The sequence below is a fragment of the Juglans regia genome, chromosome 4 (genome assembly GCF_001411555.2).
Source record: "Juglans regia cultivar Chandler chromosome 4, Walnut 2.0, whole genome shotgun sequence".
In the NCBI taxonomy this organism is placed as follows: domain Eukaryota; kingdom Viridiplantae; phylum Streptophyta; class Magnoliopsida; order Fagales; family Juglandaceae; genus Juglans; species Juglans regia.
The window spans coordinates 24443513-24469219 of NC_049904.1; the positions used below are offsets into that span (position 1 = coordinate 24443513).

General features: G+C 33.5%; 1 protein-coding gene across 1 annotated transcript; it reads left to right on the plus strand.

The window, feature by feature from the left end:
- The first annotated feature begins 1120 nt into the window (after positions 1 to 1120).
- Positions 1121 to 2757, plus strand: LOC108990199 (receptor-like protein EIX2). Its single transcript, XM_035689253.1, has 3 exons — positions 1121 to 1186; positions 1363 to 2201; positions 2352 to 2757. The coding sequence occupies exons 1-3, from the start codon at positions 1121 to 1123 to the stop codon at positions 2755 to 2757; spliced, it is 1311 nt and encodes a 436-aa protein (XP_035545146.1).
- Positions 2758 to 25707: the final 22950 nt, after the last annotated feature.

A 25707-nucleotide genomic window follows, 5' to 3' on the forward strand; every position in this document is an offset into this window, starting at 1 on the left:
TTTTTCTTGCCTCTCTTTTCTGATCTTCCTCTAACAGACAAACCCTCACCAAGATCTCTTTTGTTATCTTCTTGATTCTGTAATTCTCTAGCATGAAGAACAGACTGCACTTCATCTAGTGACAGAGTATCTCTACCATACATCATGGTCTCCTTAAGATTCTGATATGAAGAGTCCAAAGAACTCAGCAAGAGGATTGCTTGATCCTCATCCTCCACCTTAATGTCTATATTAGCTAGGTCTAATATAATTTTGTTAAAGGTATCTAGATGTTCCCCTATTTGAGTTCCAGGAGTCATCTTGAGAGTATATAACCTAGTTTTCTTACAAAGTCTGTTAGCCAGAGATTTTGTCATATAGAGGTGTTCTAGCTTAAGCCAAATACCAGCAGCAGTTTCCTCACTTGCTACTTCCCTCAAAACTTTATCTCCTAAAGACAAAATAAGAACACTATGGGCCTTTTGGAGAATGTCCTTATGGACTTCTCCCTTTCCTTCCTCTTTCGTAGAAAGGCCCCTTTTATCAAAGGTGAGAGCATCTTGTAAGCCCTGTTGGACTAACAGAGCTCTCATCTTTATTCTCCATAACCCGAAGTCATTAAGCCCTGTAAATTTCTCAACATCAAATTTCGTGGTCCCCATAGAACCTAAGCTCTTGATACCAATTGTGATAAACACAAGCAGAGTTCCTTCCACTTAATAAGGTACTCAGTAACCACGAAACAAGACCCAAACAAGAAATCTCAAGAATGGTAGATCAACAGCACGAATATTAACAAGAACAAGTAAAAATAACAAGAAAAGTAAAAGGGTAAGAAATACAAACAGATATAACGTGGTTCGGCCCTAATGGCCTACATCCACGTCAGGAACAGCCTCAGAGATTATTCTTTATTGAGCAATCTTCAAAAGCCAAAGTATATATACAGATCAAGCCAATACTGAGCCAAAATACAAGCCTCAAAACAGCTTTATTTCTTCCCTCAGTAAAACCCTCAAATCCCTCACATATGTACAAAGCTCTCACTCGGTTCTCTTCACAAACGGCAGAAAACAATAGCTCACCCAATAATCCCGTAACCCTAACACGGCTAAGAGGCATATATATAAACACTGTAGAGATGACCGCACGTGTCCTTAATCCAGCGGCTGAAGAGCACAAGTCAGAAGGCCAAAAGGTTGCTCACGTGAGAATCACATGACCTCAACTCTGCATATCAATAAGTGCCGCTGCTTATCACCAAAGGGTCCCACTCTTATAAATGCTGCATACACACGGTGTTAGAGAAAAAACAATATATAGAGTGATGGGAGAAAATAGTTGACACATAACTCACAGTCTGGTAACAAGCTATATGGACAGGTACCATCCTTTCAAATTCACCCTTTGGCCTATTACATCGATTTGAGTTCCAATAATTTTGAGGGTCCCCTCCCACTTTTTCTTAGTAATTTGAGCGAGATATATCTTAATGATAATATGTTTTCTGGGCCTATCCCTGAGAACATAGGTGAACTATTACCTATGTTATCTTATTTGGACCTCTCTTCAAATTTTCTTAATGGAAAAATTCCACTTTCTATTGGAATGCTGATAGAATTGCAAGCTCTTGTTTTGAGAAACAATAACCTTTCTGGGCCTCTCCCTCCTCATTGGGAGGATTTAAAACGCTTACATTTCTTGGATATAGCAAATAATAGTATATCTGGAAATATTCCAAGCTCAATGCAAAATTTGACTTCACTTTATGTGTTGTCATTGCGCCAAAATCATCTTGAAGGAGAGTTCCCTTATTTCTTTAGAAACTACCTACTCTTGCGAAGCCTCGATGTTTCAAGAAATAGATTTTTTGGAAAGCTACCGACATGGATAGGAGAAAGCTTACCCTTTCTATTACGCTTAAACCTTAGGTCAAACTTTTTCAATGGGCACATACCTCAAGAATTATGTCTTCTGTTTCGTCTTCGAATTTTAGACCTTGCACAAAATGAGTTTTCAGGAGGAATCCCTCCATGTTTGGGGGACTTTAGTGAAGGCAGCCGTGACAAAATGTTTATTGCTATTAACTATGAGCAAATGTTGGTGGTTTCAAAGGGAAGAGACTATTTGTATGAAGCAACTCTTCATCTTGTTCGTTCCATAGACCTTTCAAGCAACAATCTATCAGGAGAAATACCTGATAACATAACAAAATTTTCAAGGTTGGTAATTTTGAATTTGTCAAGAAATCATTTGAATGGAAGGATTCCTGAGAATATTGGAAATTTGAATGCTTTAGAATCATTTGATCTCTCGAGAAATGGGATTTCTGGTTCTATCCCCGACAGTTGATCTTCTTTGAACTTCTTAAGCTACTTAAATTTGTCATTCAACAACTTGTCTGGAAAGATTCCACGTGGGAGTCAACTTCAAACACTCAATGACCCTTCTATCTATCAAGGCAACTATTTACTTTGTGGTCATCCTCTTCCGACAAAGTGCCCGTGGGATGAAACTGAACCTGGTCATGCAGCACCGATTGATGACGGCAAGGTGGACGAAAATAATGAAGATAGAACTGACTCACTATTGTTCTACCTAAGTGTGGCAGTTGGTTTTGTTGTTGGATTTTGGGGAGTTTGCGGGACCCTTATTGTTAAAACATCATGGAGGCTCGCTTACTTTCGAATGTTTGATAATTTGAAAGACAAGATTGCTATTTTCATTATGGTTAAAGGAATATCTCCTTTACAGAGGAAGTTGGGGAGAAGAAGCTAAGGCTATCGACAAAGGAAACTTCCTTCATATGCATGCATGGTTCCTTCTTACTTTATTTATTTTAGTAGTTCTTTTCTTTTTCCTTGTTTTTTTTTTTTTTTTTTGGTTCCAGTACTTTGTGTTGCTAACTGAGGAGATCAGGGCTGGTCTTACTCATGAACGTGTTGCTATGTCTATTTTACTTGAAGTACAAGTTTAACAATTTGTATGGGATAAAAGAACTGAATTCTCTCTCATTAAGTCTAATAATCCAAAGCATATTACAAACCACATTGAAGGATGATCTCTTCTACGTATTCACCTCTTTGCATAGGCCGGATATTAGGCTTAAGCAGATGATACGTGCTAAGCTTTATGCTCTAAATTCACTTGTAGATTCTGATATTCACATCCAAAAATTGAGCAAGCTGCAGTACGTCTTGGTTTCAATGTAAAGAAAAACAACTTCAAGGTGCAGTATTATATTGATATAAGTTAACTCAACCAATTGATCTCCCTCTGAGAATAGTATTTGAGTTCGTATGGCTCAAATAGAAACACCCAAACACTAGCTATATGATCATATGAGTAATAGAAAGTTTTGAGTTTCTTTAATCCTATTTATCTCTAGAGAAATGGATATACCTAAAGATAAGAAAGATCAAGATAGAGTGAGCTTTTGCATTTTTAAAATAAAAAATTATATTTACAAACCGGTGTAAAGATACACCATCCACACAGTTGATATGACATGAATTGATTGGCAATATGCAATAAATCAAAATCAAATTATGAGATGTCAACAATGTAGAGAGTGTATCTTATAGTAAAGTAGCATTGCTTTGTTGGCCGAAAACCAAACAGTATCCTAGCATCTTGGATGGATAGGATAACCTTCATTTAGATAGTGCTATTATTGCATATTGTAAAACAATTTCTTTTTTGTTTTTTTCTCATCCCCTCGTGTTTGCAATCAATCATCTTAACAACATTGCAATTTTACAATAGGATGCCTCTAGAGGAACCGATGAAGGATCGATAAAACTTGACTAATAAGTGCAAATGCATTTTTTTTTTATCAATTTTATTTCAATCATTTTTATATATATTTAAATATTTTTAAAAAAGAAAAAAAAACAATTCACTAATAATCACTTGCTTAATTATTAAGAAAAAAAATAAAAAATAAAAAATAAAAAATTCAACCGGTTACTTTTATCGGTCAAAATTATCGGTTCAAATAGCATTTTCCTTTACAATAAGAGTCTTGCAATTGGGCTGAAAAGATATTATTTGAAAAATCAAGGAATGAAGCATAGGAAAGTTTGGATTCTTTGTTACACATCTCTCTCTCTCTCTCTCTCTCTCTCTCTCTCTCATATTTTTGTGAAAAGTTAAACGTAGCCAATTGAGGTTGGGATCCCACTTTCAAATATTTCGTAAAATTTTTGAGTTGGGTGGCCATAAGAAATTGTCAATGAAAAGATATTGACCAATGAGAAAGGTTGGGTAAAGAATGTTAAGGTTTGTGGAGCATGGTTTATTTTTGTTGCGGTCTAATTTGATGAGTTGAATTGACAAGGATTCATTACGGTTTGGTGGTGAATTTTCACTGAGGCTTGAGCCATGGAGTTTAAGCTTAAGCCGATAGGCCGGGTTAGGGGGCAGGGTCCTTGGGAAAATTTTTTGTATTGTTTGTGACTTGAGAATCGTTAGGCAAAGAGTTCGCTCGACATTCACACGACATGTCGCTCGAGCAAAACTCAGACAAAGAGTTTGCTCGACATTTGCTCGATAGTTAGCTCGAGCGAACATCATATAGAGAGTTCGTTTGAGCAAATAATGCAAAAATTGTGAAATTAGTATTTCCATCATACAACCTTATAAATATGTACTGAATGAACAATATAGCCAACTGGAATAGTGTATTTTCACCCCCACAGTGTATTTTGGTATTCCTTAAGATAATAAAATCATCTGTAGCTCTGTGGACATAAATATGTTGCCAAATCACGTTAATTTTATGCCGTGTGATTGATTCCTATGTGTGTTTGCCTTTTACTTTTTTGTCGTCAATTTCACAACAAACAAAAAGTATTATAAGAAAGCACGTTATACAAATACTCATGATTTTCTTCAGATTTTTTAAAGTTTAGTCTTACTCATTCGCAAACCAAATGTTTGGATGATAATACATTCTTTTCCAATCTTTTAGTATTATTCAACCTTTCACGTTCAAGAAGAAGTTTCGTCAATTCAGTTTCGCGATCAAGAATAATTCTTGAGAATATTGGAAACATGGATGTATGACTTGATCTCTCAAGAAATGAGCTTTTTGGTTCTTGTTAAATATTATAACATGAACATTAATGATTTGATCTTCAATTTTCTATGATCCACGATAATAAAATAATAACAGTTAAAAAACGTACTTTATCCATCACAATTCGATGAAAAATCTGACATGACTATGAGATAAGGATTACCCTAGCAACTTAGCCTTACAAGTGTCTCCCGATGGCTAGAGGCACAATGATGTTGTAGGTGAGAATCCTTAACCCATATGTTATATGATCAGCAAATTCCATTCCATGTACTACAACACCAGTAACTTAATTCAGCACAATCTTTAATTGAGACAATTATGGCTAATCATGTAATGCCTTGGGTTCCAATTCATGTCTATTGTAGGCATTATGTTGTCATCATTCATTTACACCATTTAATATACATATAAAGTGAAAAGACAAGAAAATAGAAACAACCATAATAGATATCTTTCAATGTCCAGTAACAAAATACTCTAACATATCAATAATCTCTTTAACATGTTCTCATCATGGGTACAACTATATGACTCATCTTTTCAACATGTCCTTTAAAGTATAATCATTAGCACATTATTATTATGGACATATTTGTTTCTGTACTTTCTCCTTAACACATAGATATTTAAAATTTCATTAAATACTTATCATCGAAGAAAAATATTTTAAGAAATTTTTGCAATTCTTTCTTAGCAACTTGGCTATAACTCGACAATTTCAAGTCCTAAAATAAATTTTCTCAGTTAGATATCATACATTGTGGCCTACAAAAATACCACAAACTTTGTTCCTTTTGCACATGAAGCAATAAGAGATTTGCTTCATACTTTTCCATAAAATAACTCTACTAGATAGTGAAATACATAACTATAATTGTATTTTCCATCATTAGAGTAATCCCACAAAATGGTGTATGAATATAGAGTTATCTTAAGAGTGTCAGTTCTTCTTAAGGCAACAATATAGTATTTTAATTTCTTGCAGATAACCTTGCACTCTTTTCACAACTTTTGGCTCAAACATCCTTAGGTTACTTTGGCAATAACCAAGAATGTCAACTGAAAAACTGATATTCAATTTTATACAAATTTGTGTAATCATCAAATTTATTATAACAATCATATACAGAATTTCCTTAACAACCTAATTAATTTGAGGACATTGTAAAATATGTAGCATGTCATATTTTATTTTTAAAGCATCTATTGAACAACAATTCTTCATGTAAACTCTTTCAAAACTCTATGCAACTATACTGAGACAATCCTAACAGTCATCGTCATAGTATTAAAATTCAATCTCAATTACGAATGACATCTCATTCATAAATTTCATTTTTAAAGTTATTTAGATACATAACTTTAATGTCATACTACAAACCACGGTTCATACTGGCAAAAAAGTTATATACATGCATAATAATAAATACAAATATAATACCATTGATCTTAGGATATATACATTAATAATAAATATTTTTCTTAAATCCAAAAGCAATATTGATATTATCAAATTTTAGATACCAATTTTAAAAAAATCTGTTACATTTTCTAATTAATTATTTTATTCATTTCTTGTAGACTTCAGACTTTCACTCTATAATTTTTTTTCACATCTATTTGATATAGCTCTATACAATAATGAGCTACTAATGCTATAGTGATCCTTAATAACTTCTTTTGGATTTATTAGAAATTTTTTTTTTCTAATTAATGCTCATTTCTGAGTAAAATCTTTAATTACAAATCTTACTTTATATTGTTTAACATTGCCTTTAAAGTCAGGAGTTTGTCTCCTGCACTTATTTACATTCAACTTTTTATACATTTCAGACAATTTAGACAAAATTACAAACTTTACATTGATTCATGGATTTCAATCACCCTTTTATGCATCGGTCTTTTATAAAATCGCTTATTTTTATAACTTGTGAAAATATATGTGAACTTTCATTTATTTCTATGTCAAATTCAAATTTTGAAAATAAACCACATAACCTATCCAAAAATCAAATCAAGAAGATCACATGAGGTTACCTGTGTTGATGTCTCCATGGCCAATTCTTCAGCAGTATTTCTCTGATGAGATAAATGATCATTTGTTTGTTATTCTATGTTATCATTAAGATAATCATGAAATGAACTATAAACATTTTCGAAGTAAAAGAATGCACTTCACAACAATCGCATCTTTAGTTTTTATTATCACATTGATTTTGCCAACCATAAAGAATTTGACATTTCAATTTTCTCAAAATTCAAACTATGAATAGAGACAATACAACCTAAATCATTTGGATCTCCTTGAGTAATCAATAATGTACCCATTAACTATTATACGATCTAACTTTCTTTCATTTGGATTGTAAAGTCTTATTTTAAATTGACTATTCATACATGTATATGCTTTAAATCAAGTATCCTATCACTCCACAACTCAAAATAAGTTTCAAGACTACTTACTAGGAACATAATTTAAGATATATGTCATTGTCTTTAATAATTTTACAGCTCATCTTTTCAAGATGTTAAAAAAATAGGTCATGGTTATGGCTTGACTCATAATACTTTTCCTGGCACTGGCTACTTCAATCCAATTCAATGATTTTCACAGTTCTATCTAACTGCAATTCCTCTTTATGAAAAGTACCTCAGGAATTACTAATGGTTTAAGACTTCTCATGTAGCAGATAGATACATTCATACCATGAAAATGATTTATAAAAATAATGAAATAATTCTATCTATCAAATATTATAGAGAAAAAGGTTTACATGCGTCTATATGCATTATCTCAAGAAACTCTATATTTCTTGTACCATCTTTTCTTGATATGTTTAATTTGAAACTTATACAGACAAAATAAATATGAACATTTGCACTCGAGTTTAATCTAATAAGAATGTATATACATGTATAAGATCTAATTCAAAACTTATACAAAAAAAGGTTTACCATTCCCTTTGAATCATATCTTATGTTTAGGGCACTTAAATCTTTATGTGTCTTTATTTCTTTCAAATATCAATTGACAAAATTGTTATATTTTCATCACCATCATTTCCTTTCTTTCCCAAAAGATACAAATGATTTTTCATATAAATTAGTAAATTAAATTTGTATCTAGCTAACAATCATGCTACCAATTTGTTCATATCTCATTACTTTAATGAAATAACAATACTTCTGAAGTAAACTATTATGTACAAAACTAAGAAATTCTTATAGTTCGATATGTAGTAATTAATTCAACATTCTTAAACATTGTACTTTACTGAACCTTATCACTATTCTCAATAATAATTGATGTTAGACTTACAATAGATAAACCAGAGTCTAAAACTCTTGGTGTAAATTTGGCATGCTCATGTTTCTCTAGACTAGAGTCTATTCTGTACATGAAACTTTATAAAGATATTCGTATACTTACTGTAAGAAAAACATTTTAATCACATTAATGCTTCGAGTTTTATACTCACAAACAATAACATAATTTAAGCTATTATGGATGAACTAATAGTGTCATTGAGATCACTCCTTTGGGAGTGAACCCCAATACACAAAATGTTACCTCCAATTTTAAATTTTGTGGATGAACTAGTTGTATCATCAGAATTCTCATTTAGGTGTAAAATCTGACATACAAAGTATTCCCTCCAACCTTAAATTATGTAGATGAACTAGTTGTATCACCAGAATTCTCCTTTAGGAGTAAACTTTGGCATACAAATTGTTCATCCCAACTTTACTTTGATGGATGAACTAGTAGTTTCATCAAAATCCTCATTTAGGAGCAGATCTTGACACACAAATTGTTCACTTCAACTTTACTTTAATGAATGAACTAGTAGTGTCATCAAAATCTTCCTTTGGGAGTAGATCTTGGCACACAAATTGTTCACTCTAACTTTACTTTTATAAATGAACTTGTAGTGTCAGCAAAATATTCCTTTGGGAGTAGATTTTGACACACAAATTGTTCACTCTAACTTTACTTTGATGAATGAACTTTTCTTGGATGAACCAGTAGTGTCATAAAAATCCTCATTTGGGAGTAGATCTTGACATACAAATTATTCACTCCAACTTTCCTTTAATGAATGAACTCATAGTATTATCAAAATCCTTTTTTGGGAGTAGATCTTGACACATAAATTATTCACTCCAAATTTACTTTAATGGATGACCTAATGGTGTCATCAAAATTTTACTTTGAGAGTAGATCTTAACACACAAATTGTTCACTCTACTATATCCACCTTACTATGGAGTTTAATGACTTTTCACCAAAATTTAATAAAATCTTGTACCTTTGGGCAACCAATCTTTTCTTTAATTTTGGTGTAAATCATTTGTCCCATATTAGATAAACAATTATATATGACATAATAATTTAAATAAGAGCCAAAATAAATATTAAAGAATTCATGCATGTATGTAACAATAATAACATGCACATATATAAAAGAAAAATAAAATTTAATACATGTATTTAACAACAATAACATGCACATAAAAGAAAATAAAATTTAAATTTTCTTTCTTTTATTGGGCTGGGCCACAATAGTGGCCCATTTATACTGGCCAGTTGGATTTTTTTTTCTTTATCTCGGATTGGGTCAAAGCCCACTGTCCGACCTTATAGTCCAACCCTTCTATTTTGAAAGAAAATAAAACCCTAGGCTCTTTCTTCTTCCTTCAGCAACCGTCGCACCAGAGTTCTTTCAACTCTGGGTTGCCATAGTTATGGGTGTCGCCAGTGAGGAGAGGACGGCATCGTGTCCCCGCCCTCCTCCCGCCACCGATGTCAAACTCACAGTCCCTTCTTTTTTTTTACCAAAATACCGATGCGGCCTATGGGCTTTAAAGCCATCTACTGCAGTTATAGAGGCGCCGGCAAGGAGGTTCTTAACCTCCTCTTGGCACCAAACATTGTGCTTCATAATATTGTTTTCCAAAAAATCCATCTCAGAGATGGATCGAGCCACCATACCGAGAATCTATACAGGAGTGATGGCGGTTTCCCATCCCGGGGTGCCAACATGGCACTCCGACCACCTTACGCCACCTCTCCAATTCCCACTCAGTGGCTCTATCTCTCTGATTTTTCTTTTGTATCAACAGAAACCCACAAAAAATTCTTATCAACCAATCGGGGCTTCTCGGCCCCTTTATGCCTCCTTTTAATGCCGCCATATGTCCCAAGTCATCGGTAAGGGACTTCAACCACCTTACACTGTATACTTTCAACACATACAATGGCTCCTCAACTACCAACACATTATAAATAATGAGAGAGAAAATAAAATAAAACCTAAGCAAAGATTAAAGCAAATGCATCAATATTTCGTGGAATCATGAACAATCACGTGAGAGTTTTTCTTTTCTTTTTTTTACATAAATATATCAACATAAAATAAAAGAAGTACATGATATTATGACGTTAAATTAATATATGATAATATCAAATCTAAATTTTATCGAGACTATAAAAAATCTATAACCTAAAACTCTGATACCACATGTTAAATATTTTATCATGAACATTGATGATTTGATCTTCAATTTTCTATGATCTACGATATTAAAATAATAACATTTAAAAGACGTACCTTTCTCCATCACAGTTTGATGAAGAATCTGACCTGACTATGAGAGAATAATCACCACCTCACAAGTGTCTTCCGATGCTAGAGGCACAATGATGTTGTAGGTGAGAACCCTTGACCCCTTAATATTATTTATAAACTTCTAGCCATCAAGAAGTCTAGAGACTTTGTGTCCTATTGTTATTAGATATAGAGTTAACATTATCTCTTTGGAGTTAATCTTATCTCATTGTGACTCATCAATTAACTTTGTGGTCATCCTCTTCCAACAAAGTGCTCGTGGGATGAATTGAACCTCATCATGCAGCATTGATTGATGATGGCAAGTTAGACGAAAATAATGAGGATAGAACTGACTCACTCTTGTTCTACCTTAGTGTGGCAGTTGGTTTTGTTGTTGGATTATGGGGAGTTTGCGAGACCCTTATTGTTAAAACATCATGGAGGCTCGCTTACTTTCGAATGTTTGATAATTCGAAAGACAAGATTGCTATTTTCATTATGGTTAAAGGAATATCTCCTTTACAGAGGAAGTTTGGGAGAAGAAGCTAAGCCTATTGACAAAGGAAAATTCCTTCATATGCAGGCAATGTTCATTCTTATTTTATTTGTTTTCATACTCTTCGTTTATCTTTTTTTGTTCTAATACTCTTTGTTGCCAACTTAGGAGAAGGATGGTCTTACGCATGTACGTGATCTCTTGTACACACCTATTTGCATGGATTGTGCATTTTTTAGTGTTTTTGAAAATGGAAGTGATTGATTCTTCTGCTTTTGATACTAGGCTTGAGGACATGATACATGCTAAACTTTATGATCTAAATTCACTTGTAGATTCTGATATAAACATCCAAAAATTGAACAAGCTGCAATGCGGTCTCTTGGTTTCAATGTATAGAAAAATAACTTGAAGGTGCAGTATATTGATATGAGTAAACCCAAGGAATTCTCCCTCCGAGAACTGTATATGAGAACTTGAGTTTGTATGACTTATCGATGGTGGTTGTGAGTGTAACAGAGAGTGAGGTTTTGAATTTTTAAAATAAGAAATTATATTTACAAGCCGGTATAAAGGATTTACCCTTCACACTGTTGATATGACATGAATTGATTGACAAGAGAAACTTTAAACTAAATCCTCTAGTAAATCAAACTGTGACATCTCAACAGCATAGTGAGTTTATCTTTTACAGTGGCTACTAAGTAGCATTGCATTAGCCAAAAACAATACTTTATCCCAGCATGTTAGGTGGACTAGATAGCCTTCATTTAGATAGTGCTCTTATTCCATATTATAAAACAATTTCTTTTTTCCCCCCTCATTGGCTCACGCTTGCAATCAATCATCTTAACATTGCGGTTCTATAATAAGATTCTTGCAGCTGGGCTGAAGAGATATTGTTTGGAAACCAGGGAATATGAAGCAGTGGAAAGTTTGGATTCTTTGTTACACATCTATCTCTTATATTTTGTGAAAAAATTAATCATAGTTAATTGAGGTTCTATAGGATTCCCCTTTTGAGTATTTTCTTGATAAGATTTCTGAGTTGGGTGGTGAATTCCAAGTCAGGATCGTTGAATTGACCATAAAACATTGTCAAAGAAAAGATATTGATGAATGAGAAAGGCTGAAAATATCTTAAGTTTGCTTTCTTATAGTTGCAGCCAATGTACTGTACCAAGGTTCTTGTTGCTTGGTGTTAAATAAGGTTAAATTGAATTACCTCAAGGAACGAAATTTCCACAAGGTCGAATCATTACTCGTCTTATAGCCCACCCCACTTTGTTGTTTGCATTTCTACGTCGCTTAGGAGGCTACTAGAGTCTCCTAGAAAATTTCACACTTCAAGATCAAGAGATCTAGATTATTTCTCTAGGAGAATGAAGAGAGAGATGAGAGTTTTTATCTTTTTATTAGATTTTTTCACTCACCACATTTAATGTACGTAGACTCTTATTTAAAGATTTTTTACACTTGGAAGTTAAAAAACTTCCATAAAGTTATGGTAGTGATGGGGAGTTAATAAATAACTTCCCCACCCATGTGGACACAACTTGGTCATGGGATTTATCCACTACCAACATCTCCCACTTGTCCATTATGGGTATTACGTTCATTAACAATCTCCTCCTAATCTCTCAATCAATTATCCCTTATACAGAAAATAAAATGTATGACCTGACGAGAAGATAAAGGGTATGAGTATATATTAAGTTACCATCATACTAACATAGTTCATCACTCATTATATCTCATTTATGCCCCAGATTATTTGATCTCACTAGGCCAGTGTCCTTAATCCCTCATGAGTTTATAACTCAAAGCAATTCTTGACCTCACATATATAATATGCTCATGATTATATCGAGTCAAAACAACACAATCACCTGGGCAATGAGACATAAAATAACAAGTAAGAATCTAAACAATCTTCCCTATACACTCATGTCAATTCAATTAGATTGACTGCTTTCTTAGACATGCTCCGCGAGACCTTATTATTTGTATCCCTAAGAAAACATGCTAAAGTAGCAACATCAAGTTTTCATTTCATGACATAGTTCCAGATTCAAGGGCACATGAATAGATCATTTATTGATCCATTAGGGCTCACATAATGATAGAGCAGGGACCCATCCGATCACTGCCTCATATGGTCGTCTACAACACATACAATATGAAATGTATGTTTATAGCGAAACTCCCATTTAATTGGGTTTATCACATTCAAAATGTCGTATGAATCTTAGTCTAGTCGCCACAAAAGCACTCTAACTTGAGTTTCTTAGCACAGTCACTCATCCAGTGCTTGCTTAAAACCTCATATTCCACTTTAATTAGGCTCATGAAGTTGTGCAAATACTTCATATACGACTTTTATAACTCTTATCTTAGCCAAGTTGAGGCGAAATTCTTTAAATTTATCTTAAATGAAAGCATTAAGATATTTACTAGCTCTTTTTCGAATGCCAAAGTAATCAACTTGTCTCATTTTACTCGTTATTCTAGCGCCAAGGTGATCATCGATGTGAGGGGATTAATCTTTGCATATGACTCCTTTATAATGTGTACTTTTCACTTAGTATCATTAATTAATAATATGAGATAAATACAATAATCTCACTGCAATAAATACTAACAGTGTTAAATATACAATAAAGTTTAAGGTATCCTCAATACAATATATATCAAATCCGATGAAGTCCCAAACTCCTAATATGGGTTTGAAAAACATTTCTACTCGTAGCCTTAGTAAGAGGATCATCTACCATCTTGCTAGTAGAGATATGTTGTAGGATCACCTCACCTCCTACAACAACATCTCGAATATGGTGAAAACGAATGTTTATATTTTTGGTTTTGCCATGGTATTTGGGATCTTTAGAATATGCCAAAACTGTCGTACTATCATTGTATATTTTAATGGCTTCATCTACAAGAGTCGTAACCTCTAGGAGCTGAAAAAATCTCATCAACCAAACAATCTCTTATATAGCTACTGAACAAGCAATGTACTCTGACTTTATCATGGACAAAGCAATACATAATTGTTTCTTGCTATACCAAGAAATAGCTCCCCCACTAAGCATAAAAGCATAACTTGTCGTGGATTTTCACTCATCTCTGTCACTAGCCCAATTAGCATTGCTATAACCCTTCAGTCTCATGTCTCCACCCAGATAGCAAAGAATGAGGTCTGTTGTCCCACGAAAGTATCGAAAAATCCTCTTAATTGCTTGCCAATGAACAGGTCCTTGGTTACTCTAATAACGACTGAACAATCCAACTGCAAAGCAAATGTCAAGTCGTGTACACAACATAGCATACATCAGACTTCCAATTGCACTTGCATAAGGAACTCTGGTCATTTCTTTCTTTTCCTCATCATTCTTAGGGCCATGTTCTAGTCTCAAAGTATAAACCTTCTCAATTGGAGTGTCTATAGGTTTGGAATTGTGCATACAAAATTGTTCTAGAATTTTCTTAATGTAAGTTTCTTGAGACAAACCAAGAAACTTTCTGGATCGATTCCTTGAAATTTTAACTCTCAGCACAAAATTTGCTTCACTCATGTCATTCATCTCAAAAGTATAGGACAACCACTCTTTAGTAAAGACAATTATCTCCATATCATTTCCAGCTAATAAGATGCCATCCACGTACAAAAATAAAATTAGAAAACTATTCCTTGTACGTTTAACATACACACAATGATCTTCTTCTAACATTTCAAAGACAATTGAAGTAATATTCTCATGAAATTTGAAATACCATTGTCTAAACGATTGTTTAAGGCAATAAATAGAACATTTCAGCTAGCATAATTTGCGCTCTTGTCCCTCAACCTCAAAACCAACAGGTTGATCCATATAGATCTCCTCGTCTAGTTCTCTATTGAAAAATGCAGTTTTCGCATCCATTTGAAAAAGTTCTAAATCTAGATGTGCAACTATAATTAGAATAAAGCAAATGGAAACAAATCTCACCACAGAGGAAAATATTTATTCATAATCTATACCCATTCTTTGGTTATAGCTCTTCGCCACGAGTCAGACATTATATTTGTCAATAGAAAACATTATAGACACAAAAGAATCCTACAAAAGAACTCCACACACTGATGTAGCACATTATCAGTGTGCCATGTGATTTTTTTTTCTCTCATTGTCTCCCCTCTTCCCCGTGCCTCTCCCCTCTTTTTTTTTCTCTTTTTCTTTTCTCCCCTTTCGTTGCCCATGCCCCTCTCCCCACTTTTTTTTTTCTCTCTCTCACTTCACCTTGTGCCCAGTACCCTTGTCCACTTTCCGTTTCTATTTTTTTTTTCTAACATTCCCCCTACGCCCCAGTACCCTTCCCCCCACTTTTCTTTCCCAGAGCCCTCCAGATAGCCAGATGACGTCATTGATAGCCCTTTACTGCCAGGTATGAATCTCTTTGTTTGGCTCTTAAGAAAATGAAAGGAAAATAATGAATTTGCAACTTGTTCTTTGTTTGGTTGCTAAGAATCTAAAAGAAATTGCAGAGAAAGATCATTGAAAGGGAGGGGGAAGGGAGTAACGGTGGTTTGCAATAGCAGAACAGGAGGGGGAGTAGCGCGAGGGAGTGAGAGAAAAAATTTCAATGGACGTGAAAGTGACACGTCAGTATGTGGGATCCCTTTGTGTCTCTAGCAGCCCTGTTTGTCATTTGATCCATCTGTCTGTTGCTTAATTTTTAAAACCTATTTGTTTCCAATAGATTTGGGCTCAGGTGGAAGATCAACTAACTTCCAAACTTGGTTCTTTGTCATAGAACTCATCTCATCTCTCATAGCAGCCAACCATTAATTTGAAGCAGACGAAATTAGTGCTCCTTCATAAGAAGAAAGTTCATCAAAGTCACACGAAGTACACACGAAAGATTCTTCTTCAATCTCAAAAAGACCACGAGGAAACTCTTGTGAGTTACTTTCTAGTGGTATGCTCTCATTAGGAGGCAAGTCACTCCCATTATCTTTTACGTTTCTAGGATGTGATAATTCTACACCCTTGCCAAAAGATAGTGTAACTCCCTCAAGTTCTTGCAACTCAAAAAGTGCAAGATCATTCTTTGCTTCACCAATATTGGGAAAATCACTCTTGATAAATGTGACATCACGTGACTCTATTTCTTTCATCCCTCCGCTAGGATGCTCACGAAACATTACATAGCCCTTTGGGCTCTCTGAATATCTTATGAATATATGCTTATGTGCACTAGGGGCAAGTTTTCCATATTTATGAGAAGTGATGTGGACATAACCTGTAGAACTCCAAGGACACAAATGTTCCAAATTTGGTTTTACGTTATTCCATAATTTATATGGGGTTGAAGGAACGGACTTAGAAAACACATGATTCAAAATGTAGGCTGCATCTAGAAGAACATCCCCTAAAAAGATATTGGCAGGTTAGCTTGCACCATCATTGATCGAACCATTTCCAATAATGTACGATTTCTACTTTTCGTAACACCATTTTGTTATAGTATGCCAGGAATCATCAATTGTCTGTGTATATTTTTTTGCTCACATGGTCCCTGAAACTCTTTAGACAAGTACTCTTGACCACGATTAGTTCGTAGAATTTTTAAATTTCTTTCTTTCTGATTCTTAACCATACTCACAAAGCACTTGTAGCAGTCTAATGCTTCAAAGCGATGAGAGATCATATAGACGTGACTGAAACGTGAGTAATCGTCTATAAATGTGAGAAAATAAGAGGCGACATGGCATGCCTTCACATTCATAGGTCCACAAATATCAGAATGGACTAGCTCTAAATGATAAGATGCCCTAGGAACCTTTCCAAAAGGCTTCATACAAGCCTTACAGCTAAACAAGGTTCACACACAGGTAGGCTGACATTAGCGAAAGACTCCAATAGACCTTCTCTAGCTAGTCTAGTCATTTTATCTTTTCCTCTATGGCATAGTCTAGCTTGCCATTTAACTGAATTTCAAACAACATCATCACCATTTGAATCCATAACGTAAAATGATGAATTATCTAAATATAACATAAAGAAACCATTCAAAAGAAAACATGTCCATACAAAACTCTATCCAAATAAAAATCCAGCTCAGCGCCATCAAAATTGAAGAAGTAACAAGTACCCCAGATGGATCTTGAGTTGGTAGGTGCCAACTCCAAGCACTTTCTCCTGAGTTTCATTACCCAATATAATATATTGTCTGTCAACTGGTATTCTTCTATAATCTATGAACCCAACTCAATCTCGAGCTACATGTTTGGTTGCTCCTGTATCTATAATCCATTCAGGAATTAAGTGAGCATAAAAAATATGTGAACAAACATAAGTAATGTGAGAGTTGTATTTAATGGATATCTTCTTTACCTCAGTGCACTCACGAGCAAAGTGTCACACTTTTCCACAGTTATAGCACTTCAATTTGGACTTGTCCTTTCCAGCACACTTGCCTATGCAACGCTTTGCTAATTTTCCATTTCTTGGCCTAAGACTATTTGCCGCTCCAGCAAATCTCCCATATTGCTTGCGCTTAGGCCTGAATGCATTGCGCTTCCTAGCTTGGGTAACAAGAAGAGTATTAAAGTGCACATCTATGTGCTTTGCCTCTAGCTCCAAATAGCGAGATATATCAACAAAAGTCTTAATATTCTCATTGTGTGTCAAAACAAGCTTCATTTACCCCCATATTGATTCGGGCAAAGATCTTATCACATCGATAACTTCTTGTTCATTTGTGAGATTATTGCCAACAGCTTTTAGATCACGAGTCAAGGCAGGCATCAACCTCAAATGCTCAGTCATTGTATATTTAGGGTCCATAACATACTACTCAAACCTCAAAGTGAGAGCACGAATCCAAGTAGTTGATGTTCCCACAGGCAATTTTCAACTGATTTCGCATATCTTGGGCAGTTCTCAAACTCCCCAATAAGATCATTGTGCATGCTGCTAAGCATGGTAAAGCACGCGCACCGATCTTTCTTTGTCCAAACCTGATAGACTTCCATATCACGACGATGTTGGGAAGTATTCCCTTCTTCAGGTTGTATTATAAGGTGAGACAGATTTTCAAGGACCTCTCGTTCATTAAGTAGATATTGGATTTTTCTATACCACATGTCATAGTTGGTCCCATTCAATTTCTCTCTTTTAGGAAGGTCAACAACTACGTTCTTAGTGGTCATTATCACTACATTCATTACGCAAGATTGACATTAGCACACGTTTAATTTTATTCTAAAATCTAACTAGACCATGAAATTCCTTTCTACATAGTGAGATTGAAAATTTAGCAAAAAACTAGTAATCATCTCCTACTATAGAAGTCCAAATACCATATCTAATTAATTTTGAATAAAATTTATGGAGTTTAAAAAAAAACTCAAAACTCATGCACATATAATCCATTCATCAAATATGAAAAATCAACAATTATTGTGTTAAGCACATAGCGCATAGACTCCACCCAAAGCCTCATTGATAATTTGGTGCATCATGTTAAGGTGACCTTAAAGTATATCAATAGACGTAAAATACATCCCTTGACATGGCCTTAATAACAAAATTACATTCACAAAATTACATTTCCAAAGCAAATCCTACTAAAAATCTTCTAGAAAAGTAATAAATGAATAGGGATGCCACATCATCTATATACTTACAAGTTACACCTTATTCATTCACATAAAAATACATACATTATACATGAGCCCAATAAATTAACAGTGTCAACTCTATCAACTTTTATAAAAAATATCAATGAACTCAAACATTCAATCATAGTGGTATGCTTGATGGTTCAATGGATAGAGAATTTACATTCTCAACTAATGAGAAGGGTTTGATAGGTCATCAAATCTAAGGACATATTCAATATGAACATGCATTTAATAATGATTCAATAGATGCATCCTATATAAATATCACATCATATCGAAAAATTGGACTTGAGGAAGTATGACAAAGGTCCCAATTTTTATTTTTTCTTTTAGAAAAACTTTTTCCGGCTCTTTGTTTCAACAAAAAATATATGAATTAACTTTAGACACCAACACATGATTACAAGTGTTGCACATGCCAAAAAACATTTTCCGGCCCATGCGCATGTGCCCCCATGTGCCGCCTACGTATGTGGGCTTCGTTTTTGCTCTAGAGGTTGTCTTGCCTCTGCTTCACTTGTCGCGACGAAGAGTGTACATCACCTCCTCTGCTCACAGTGTTTTTAGACTTCTAAACTCAAAGTTCAATCATCTTAATGTGTATGTGTGTCAGTAAAGTGAGTAATAATGGAGCCAAGTGGAAGAGTGGACTACGCTCTCTTTTACCGAGAGTGGGACTAGGTAAAAAATATTGTTCATCATCTTCATCCTCAACTCAAAATTATGGTTTTTTTTCGATTTCGACCACCTATTTTTAATCATTCATAACTTACTCATACTACGTCCAAATTAAGCATATGATATGTCAAATTAAAGCTTATGAACCCAGCTTTCTAACATTTTAAAATTTATATCCAAAAAATAAGGTTTTTGGGTTAAAAAATGACTCAAAGTCACGATCTAAACATGAACTCTAAAATTAGGGTTTTGGATTTCTTCTTCTATATGCAATGAAACTTCACCAAAACTTAGAGACATGTTTTTAACATTATAAGGAATGTTTTCATGCATATAATTCAATCTTAAACATGTCATACCGTAACCTCTAATGAAAAATCTGAAACACAAGCAATCATGGCCTATTATCAATTATATTATTTTAAACTCATTTCAAAGCATCAAGCAACATGTAATAAGATTAAATCGAATTATCTCAAGGAGCGGAATTATCACAAGGTTGGTTCTTTACTCGTCTTATAGTCTACGTTACTTTGTTGTTTGTACTTCTACGTCGCTTTGGATGTAGAGTCTCCTAGAAAATTTCATGATTCAAGATCAAGAGATCTAGATGATTTCTCTAAGAAAATGAAGAGAGCGATGAGAGTTTTTATATTTTTACTAGAATTTTTCACTCACCACATTTAATGTACATAGACTCTTATTTAGAGTTTTCACACTTGGAAGTTAATCAACTTCCCTAAAGTTGTGGTAGTGGTGGGGAGTTAATAAATAACTTCCCCACCCATGTGGACACAACTTGGTCATGGGATTTACCCACTACCAATACTTGGTTTTCATGGCTAGCAATTTGGGCAGCATAGGCCCAAGGGGTTGGGTTAGGGATGGTGCACATGCTGGGCGTGTTACTCCATCAACGCTTGCATGTGCCACAACTCAATCTTCCTCCATATCTTTCCAAACCAAGGATGTAGAACTAGTTAATCCCATCTCAACAACATTCATTTTTATATATCTGCAATCGCCTGAATTTCAAGAAATTCTTGGAACCAGATCATGGAATAATACGTTGATATGAGTACTCAAGGAACTCTCCCTCTGGGAACGGTATTTGAGAATTTGATTTCATATGGCTGAAACAGAAACACCCAAATATTGGGACCTTGTGCATGCTCTGGGTCGGACTCCCCTGCCCAAGTTATAGGAACGCATGAATTTGGAAATCGAATCCAAATTGTTGAGTCCATGCATGGTACTATTATGTTGGCCGAAAATCAAATCTTATCCCTACATGTTGGGTGGACCGGATAGCCTTCATTTAGATATTTGGTATTCTTTCCATCTTATAAAATAATTTCTTTTCTACCTCACCAACTCATGTTTGCAATCAATCATCTTACTATTACAATTCTATAAGAGTATCGCCGCTAGGCTTAAAGATATTGTTTGGAAAACTGGAGATGAAGCAAATGAAAGAAAAGGTTAGTTTTCATTTTCGTTCATCAAATACATAGTGCTCGTTTTGGATTCTTAAAAAATCTATCAGTGTAATGCCCCGTATCAGAAGGTTTAGGGAGTTAGGTCCTGTCACTTAAAAATCACTAAAAAATCCACAACCCAACAATACATATATAAACTCCAAAGGCTTTATAAAACATATCACTCATTTGTTCAAACCAAACATATATGTTCCTTTACAAGGACATTAAATAAAGATTCCAGCAGAATTAATTAAGAACTCTACAATGTCTCAATAAAAGGGTCAATATCTCAAAATACCAAATCAACATAAAGTGACAAATCTCCATAATAAGACTCTCCAATAATCACTTGTAACCTTCAGCACTAATTCCCCTACATTCAACTAATCTTGTTCATGCTTCCTAATCTTGATTTCTAACTGAAACATCAAAATCATCTGAAAATATTGAATTTAATTTGTTGAGTTATCAATAACTCAGTAAGCAATGAACATATACTAGTATGTAAACATAAGCCAGTTACAAAATGCAAAACAAAGCAAAATACCAAAATAATAGAGCGATAGTTCTGAAACATTTATTTACACTAATATGATATACAAAGTCATTTGGCATAAGCATAATTGAGCAGTATCATAACTGAACAGATTCTATGTATAATCTACCTGCTTATTCTTCTGCAGCGATGCATGGGTGCGATTGATGGGACCATGATCGACGTCGTTGTACCTGCCGAAGTACGTGAGACATTTCGAAATTGACATGGGCGAGTTTTCCAAAATGTCTTGTGTGTATATGACTTATATATGAAGTTCACATTTCTCTACACTAGGTGGGTGGGATTAGCTCATGATGCTCGCGTATTTAACGATGTATTGAGTCAAGCCCAAAACCAGTTTCCATGGCCTGAGGATGGTAAACCTCTAATATTATTTAATTCTTTGTCTTCATATGTATTTTTTTATATTTCTAGGAATGATTGGTAAGTAACTGATTTTTTGGTTGAAATGGGTTAACATATTATTATTATCTAGTGGATTCAACGTTTCCATGTACTATGGGATTTATGTCTCCATATCCCAGAGAAAGATATCATAGGAGGGACCATCTAAGTCAACAGGGATTTAGGGGGTATAAGGACTATTTTAATTATCATCATTCATCCATTCGTAACATAATAGAACACACATTTGGCGTCTTGAAATCATGATTTAAAATTTTAAGACTCATGCATGCGTATTCAGTTGGGTGGCAAGGGCTTCTGATCACCGCATACTATACGTTACACAATTTTATTAGAACAACGACTTTGAATGACTTCTTGTTCGAGCATTGGAGAACCGCACGACTCAATCCAAATGGTCATGCGATTGGTGACGCCGTAGCTTCATCATGTCATCTTGATATGATCGTGGAATCAGTTTGAGCTATGATTACAATTAGGGATGACATTGCAATTTCTATGTGGGTAGATAGGGGTGATCATTGAATGGTATATTGCTCATGATGACATGTATGTAATAAATATTGTGGGTGTAAGGGTGTAGTTTGATGATTCAAATTTATTACCATTTCGCAAGTACATTTCGAATATATTGAAATTTATGTAATATTTTCCATCTAATTTTGATGATATATCAAAATAAAAATCTTATTTTGGTATGGGTGTAAGGTTGTAGTTTTATTATCTTTTCTTTGGTGTAGCATCCATAATTTGTTATGGAAATTATAAATAAGTATATTTTCTTTTGGGTTGGTAATTTATTAATTACTATTAGTTATTTTTAAATATACTTATAAATAAAACAAAATCATTATAAAGAAAATATATTTATAAATATATTTTTTAATGGGTCTTGCAATAAATTAGTTATTTATAGGGATGTAAATTTAAATCGAAAAACCGGACCGGACTGAACCGGTTGGTCTGGTTTTGAACCGGTCCGGTCCAAAACAGATTCCTATATTATGAAAACCGGCTGGAACCGGTCTAGTTTCGCTTCCATAATTTCCGGAAGCGGACCAGACCGATTGGAAAAAATATATATATAAATTAATTTTATATATTATACAAAATATTTATATATATAAGTTTTATATATAATATATAATAATATATTAAATTTTTATATATAATATATAATTATATATCATATATGAAATAATTTCATATTATAATTTATAAATTATAACATAAAATGTTAATCTTAAATATGAATATTTGTAATTTATTTGATTATATGTTATTAATATAATTATATATAAGATAATGTTATTATAATTTCTAAAATAAAAGCTTAATCTTAAAAATGAAAATTTAATTGATCATATGCTTTAAACATAATATATATATATATATATTAAATTATTAATAATATTTTATCATAAGAAGTAACATTTTATTTTATGTTTTTTATATTTTAAAAAAACATGAAAATCGGATAGGACCTGACTGGAAACCAGTAAAACCGGATGTACCAGTTTAGGAGGGTAACCAGGACGTAATCGGTTTTGAAAAATAAAAAACTGGTACATACCGGTTCAGTCTTAGATTTTGTCCAAAACTAGACCGGACTGGATCGGTTACACCACTAGTTATTTACATACATGAGGAAGTTTGTAGCACATTTCAACACATATTAGCATCGCTAATTTTACAAGGTCTATACGGAGATTTATTTTAATAAATGATTGGTCCATACATAGTTCTAATAATAATAAAATTATAAAATAAAGTGATTCTATATGAGTCAAAATATAAAATAGATATATAGATTCAACATTTTCTTTGCTCTATGCCGTTGTTGAAAACATTATAGGATATAATTTTGCCAAAACAAATCTGAATAATTTTCAATCATCAATGACATACATACGGTGTTTGCATAAAAATGTTCAAAAGTTGGGCAAAATAGCCATTAGTACTCGAAAATGGAAAATGATTTTAAGCACAATATTTTTATAAAAAATATTTTATAAATATCTTTTTAAGTATTTAATTACTTTTAAATAAAAATATTTTTATTTGATATTTTATAAAAATAATTTAATTTTATAAAAATATTGTCATCTTATAATATTATTATGAAATATATTATAAAAAATGAAATTTGGGTAGGTAATTTATAAATTAATTACTATTACTTATTTATAAATAAATTAAAATCACTACAAACATTATGCAATAATTGGTGGGACCCACATCTATTTAATCTTCCAAAATTTAAAACCATCTCATCTCACTTCCTAATCCAAACACACAAAATTTTAAAAAACTATCTAATCTCATTTCAACTCAACAATCTCACTACTATTCACAGATCATCTCAACTCAATTCATCTGATCTCATCTCACTATCCAAACGGGCATAAATCTCCAGATGTTATCCTTCAAGCTATTAGTAGGTTCGTACTCTTAAGATATAAATTCAGTCTAAATAAATAAATTTATCTCTTTTTTTGATGTATAATTCTAAGTCGATGGCCACTGTCCCACTGGAAAATAAATAATGAGACTCATATTGTCTTTTTTGAGTCAAAATCTTCTAATCATTCTCAATATTCTCATTTTTATTTTTCCTTTTAAGGGTAAAAACAACCTTTCCATTGGCATCTAGCTTTTAAAATCAATATTTGCCCTTTCAACAAATCTTTTTTGATATCCTTCAAAATCCTCAAAAGCTAGTCTACCCATCTTCTTTTTCTTTTCTTTTTAATTATTATTTTTTTATTTATTAGAAAAAAAGAACCCCAATCCACAAATTTTCTAGCAATCACAAGTAGATTTCTTACTCTTTGATTTTATCATTTTAGTAAGTTTTGAGTACAATCCATGGGTCTGAGGAGAGAGGGAGAGAAACACATACTAACATCAAAACAAGCCAGCCAAGAACTCCTCTATCTAATAAAATTCACATCTCTACAACTACATGTTATTTTGTTCCTCATGATCAAATGAATATCTATTCATAAGAGAAAGGCAAAAGGAAAATAAAATGGAAACGCAATCAAAGAGCAAAGAATGAACCAAAAAAAAGCAAATTAAAACAGAAAAAAAAAATAGATATGTACTTTTTTTTTTATTGGCTCTTACAAGGTAACTATATACTCCATGATCATATCATGTGCAGCCTTAGGGATGTTCGACAATTGTTGTCTAATTAGGAAGTTCTTAAGTTTCTTATGATCACCAACACTTCAAATCATTATTTCCACCATTTATGGTGTATGCAGACAAAAAACTATTAACTGTGAAAGATTAGATACAACACTTGCCTGATCCCAGCTTTTTAATGATATCATGTCAACATCTGCTGCAAACCAAGCTTCCATTCTACATATGTACCATTGCAACACTTCATGGGCAAGTCCTTTTTGTCTATAGAAAAATGAAAGTTCCATGAGTGGCACTAATAGATTCAGAGCTAGTTGCAACAATTATATGCCCTGCTTCCATATCTTAAATCTGGAAGTCTATCCAACACAATTGAAATTGCTTGTAGAAGAGACTACATAATACATATGTACCATTGCAACACTTCATGGGCAAGTTCTTTTTTGTCTACAAAAAAATGGAAGTTCCATGAGTGATGCTTACAGATTCAAAGCTAGTTGTAACAATGATATGCCCTGCTTCCATACCTTAAATTTGGAAGTCTATCCAACACAATTAAAATTGCTTGAAGAGCAGACAAGTCATCAGTATGCTC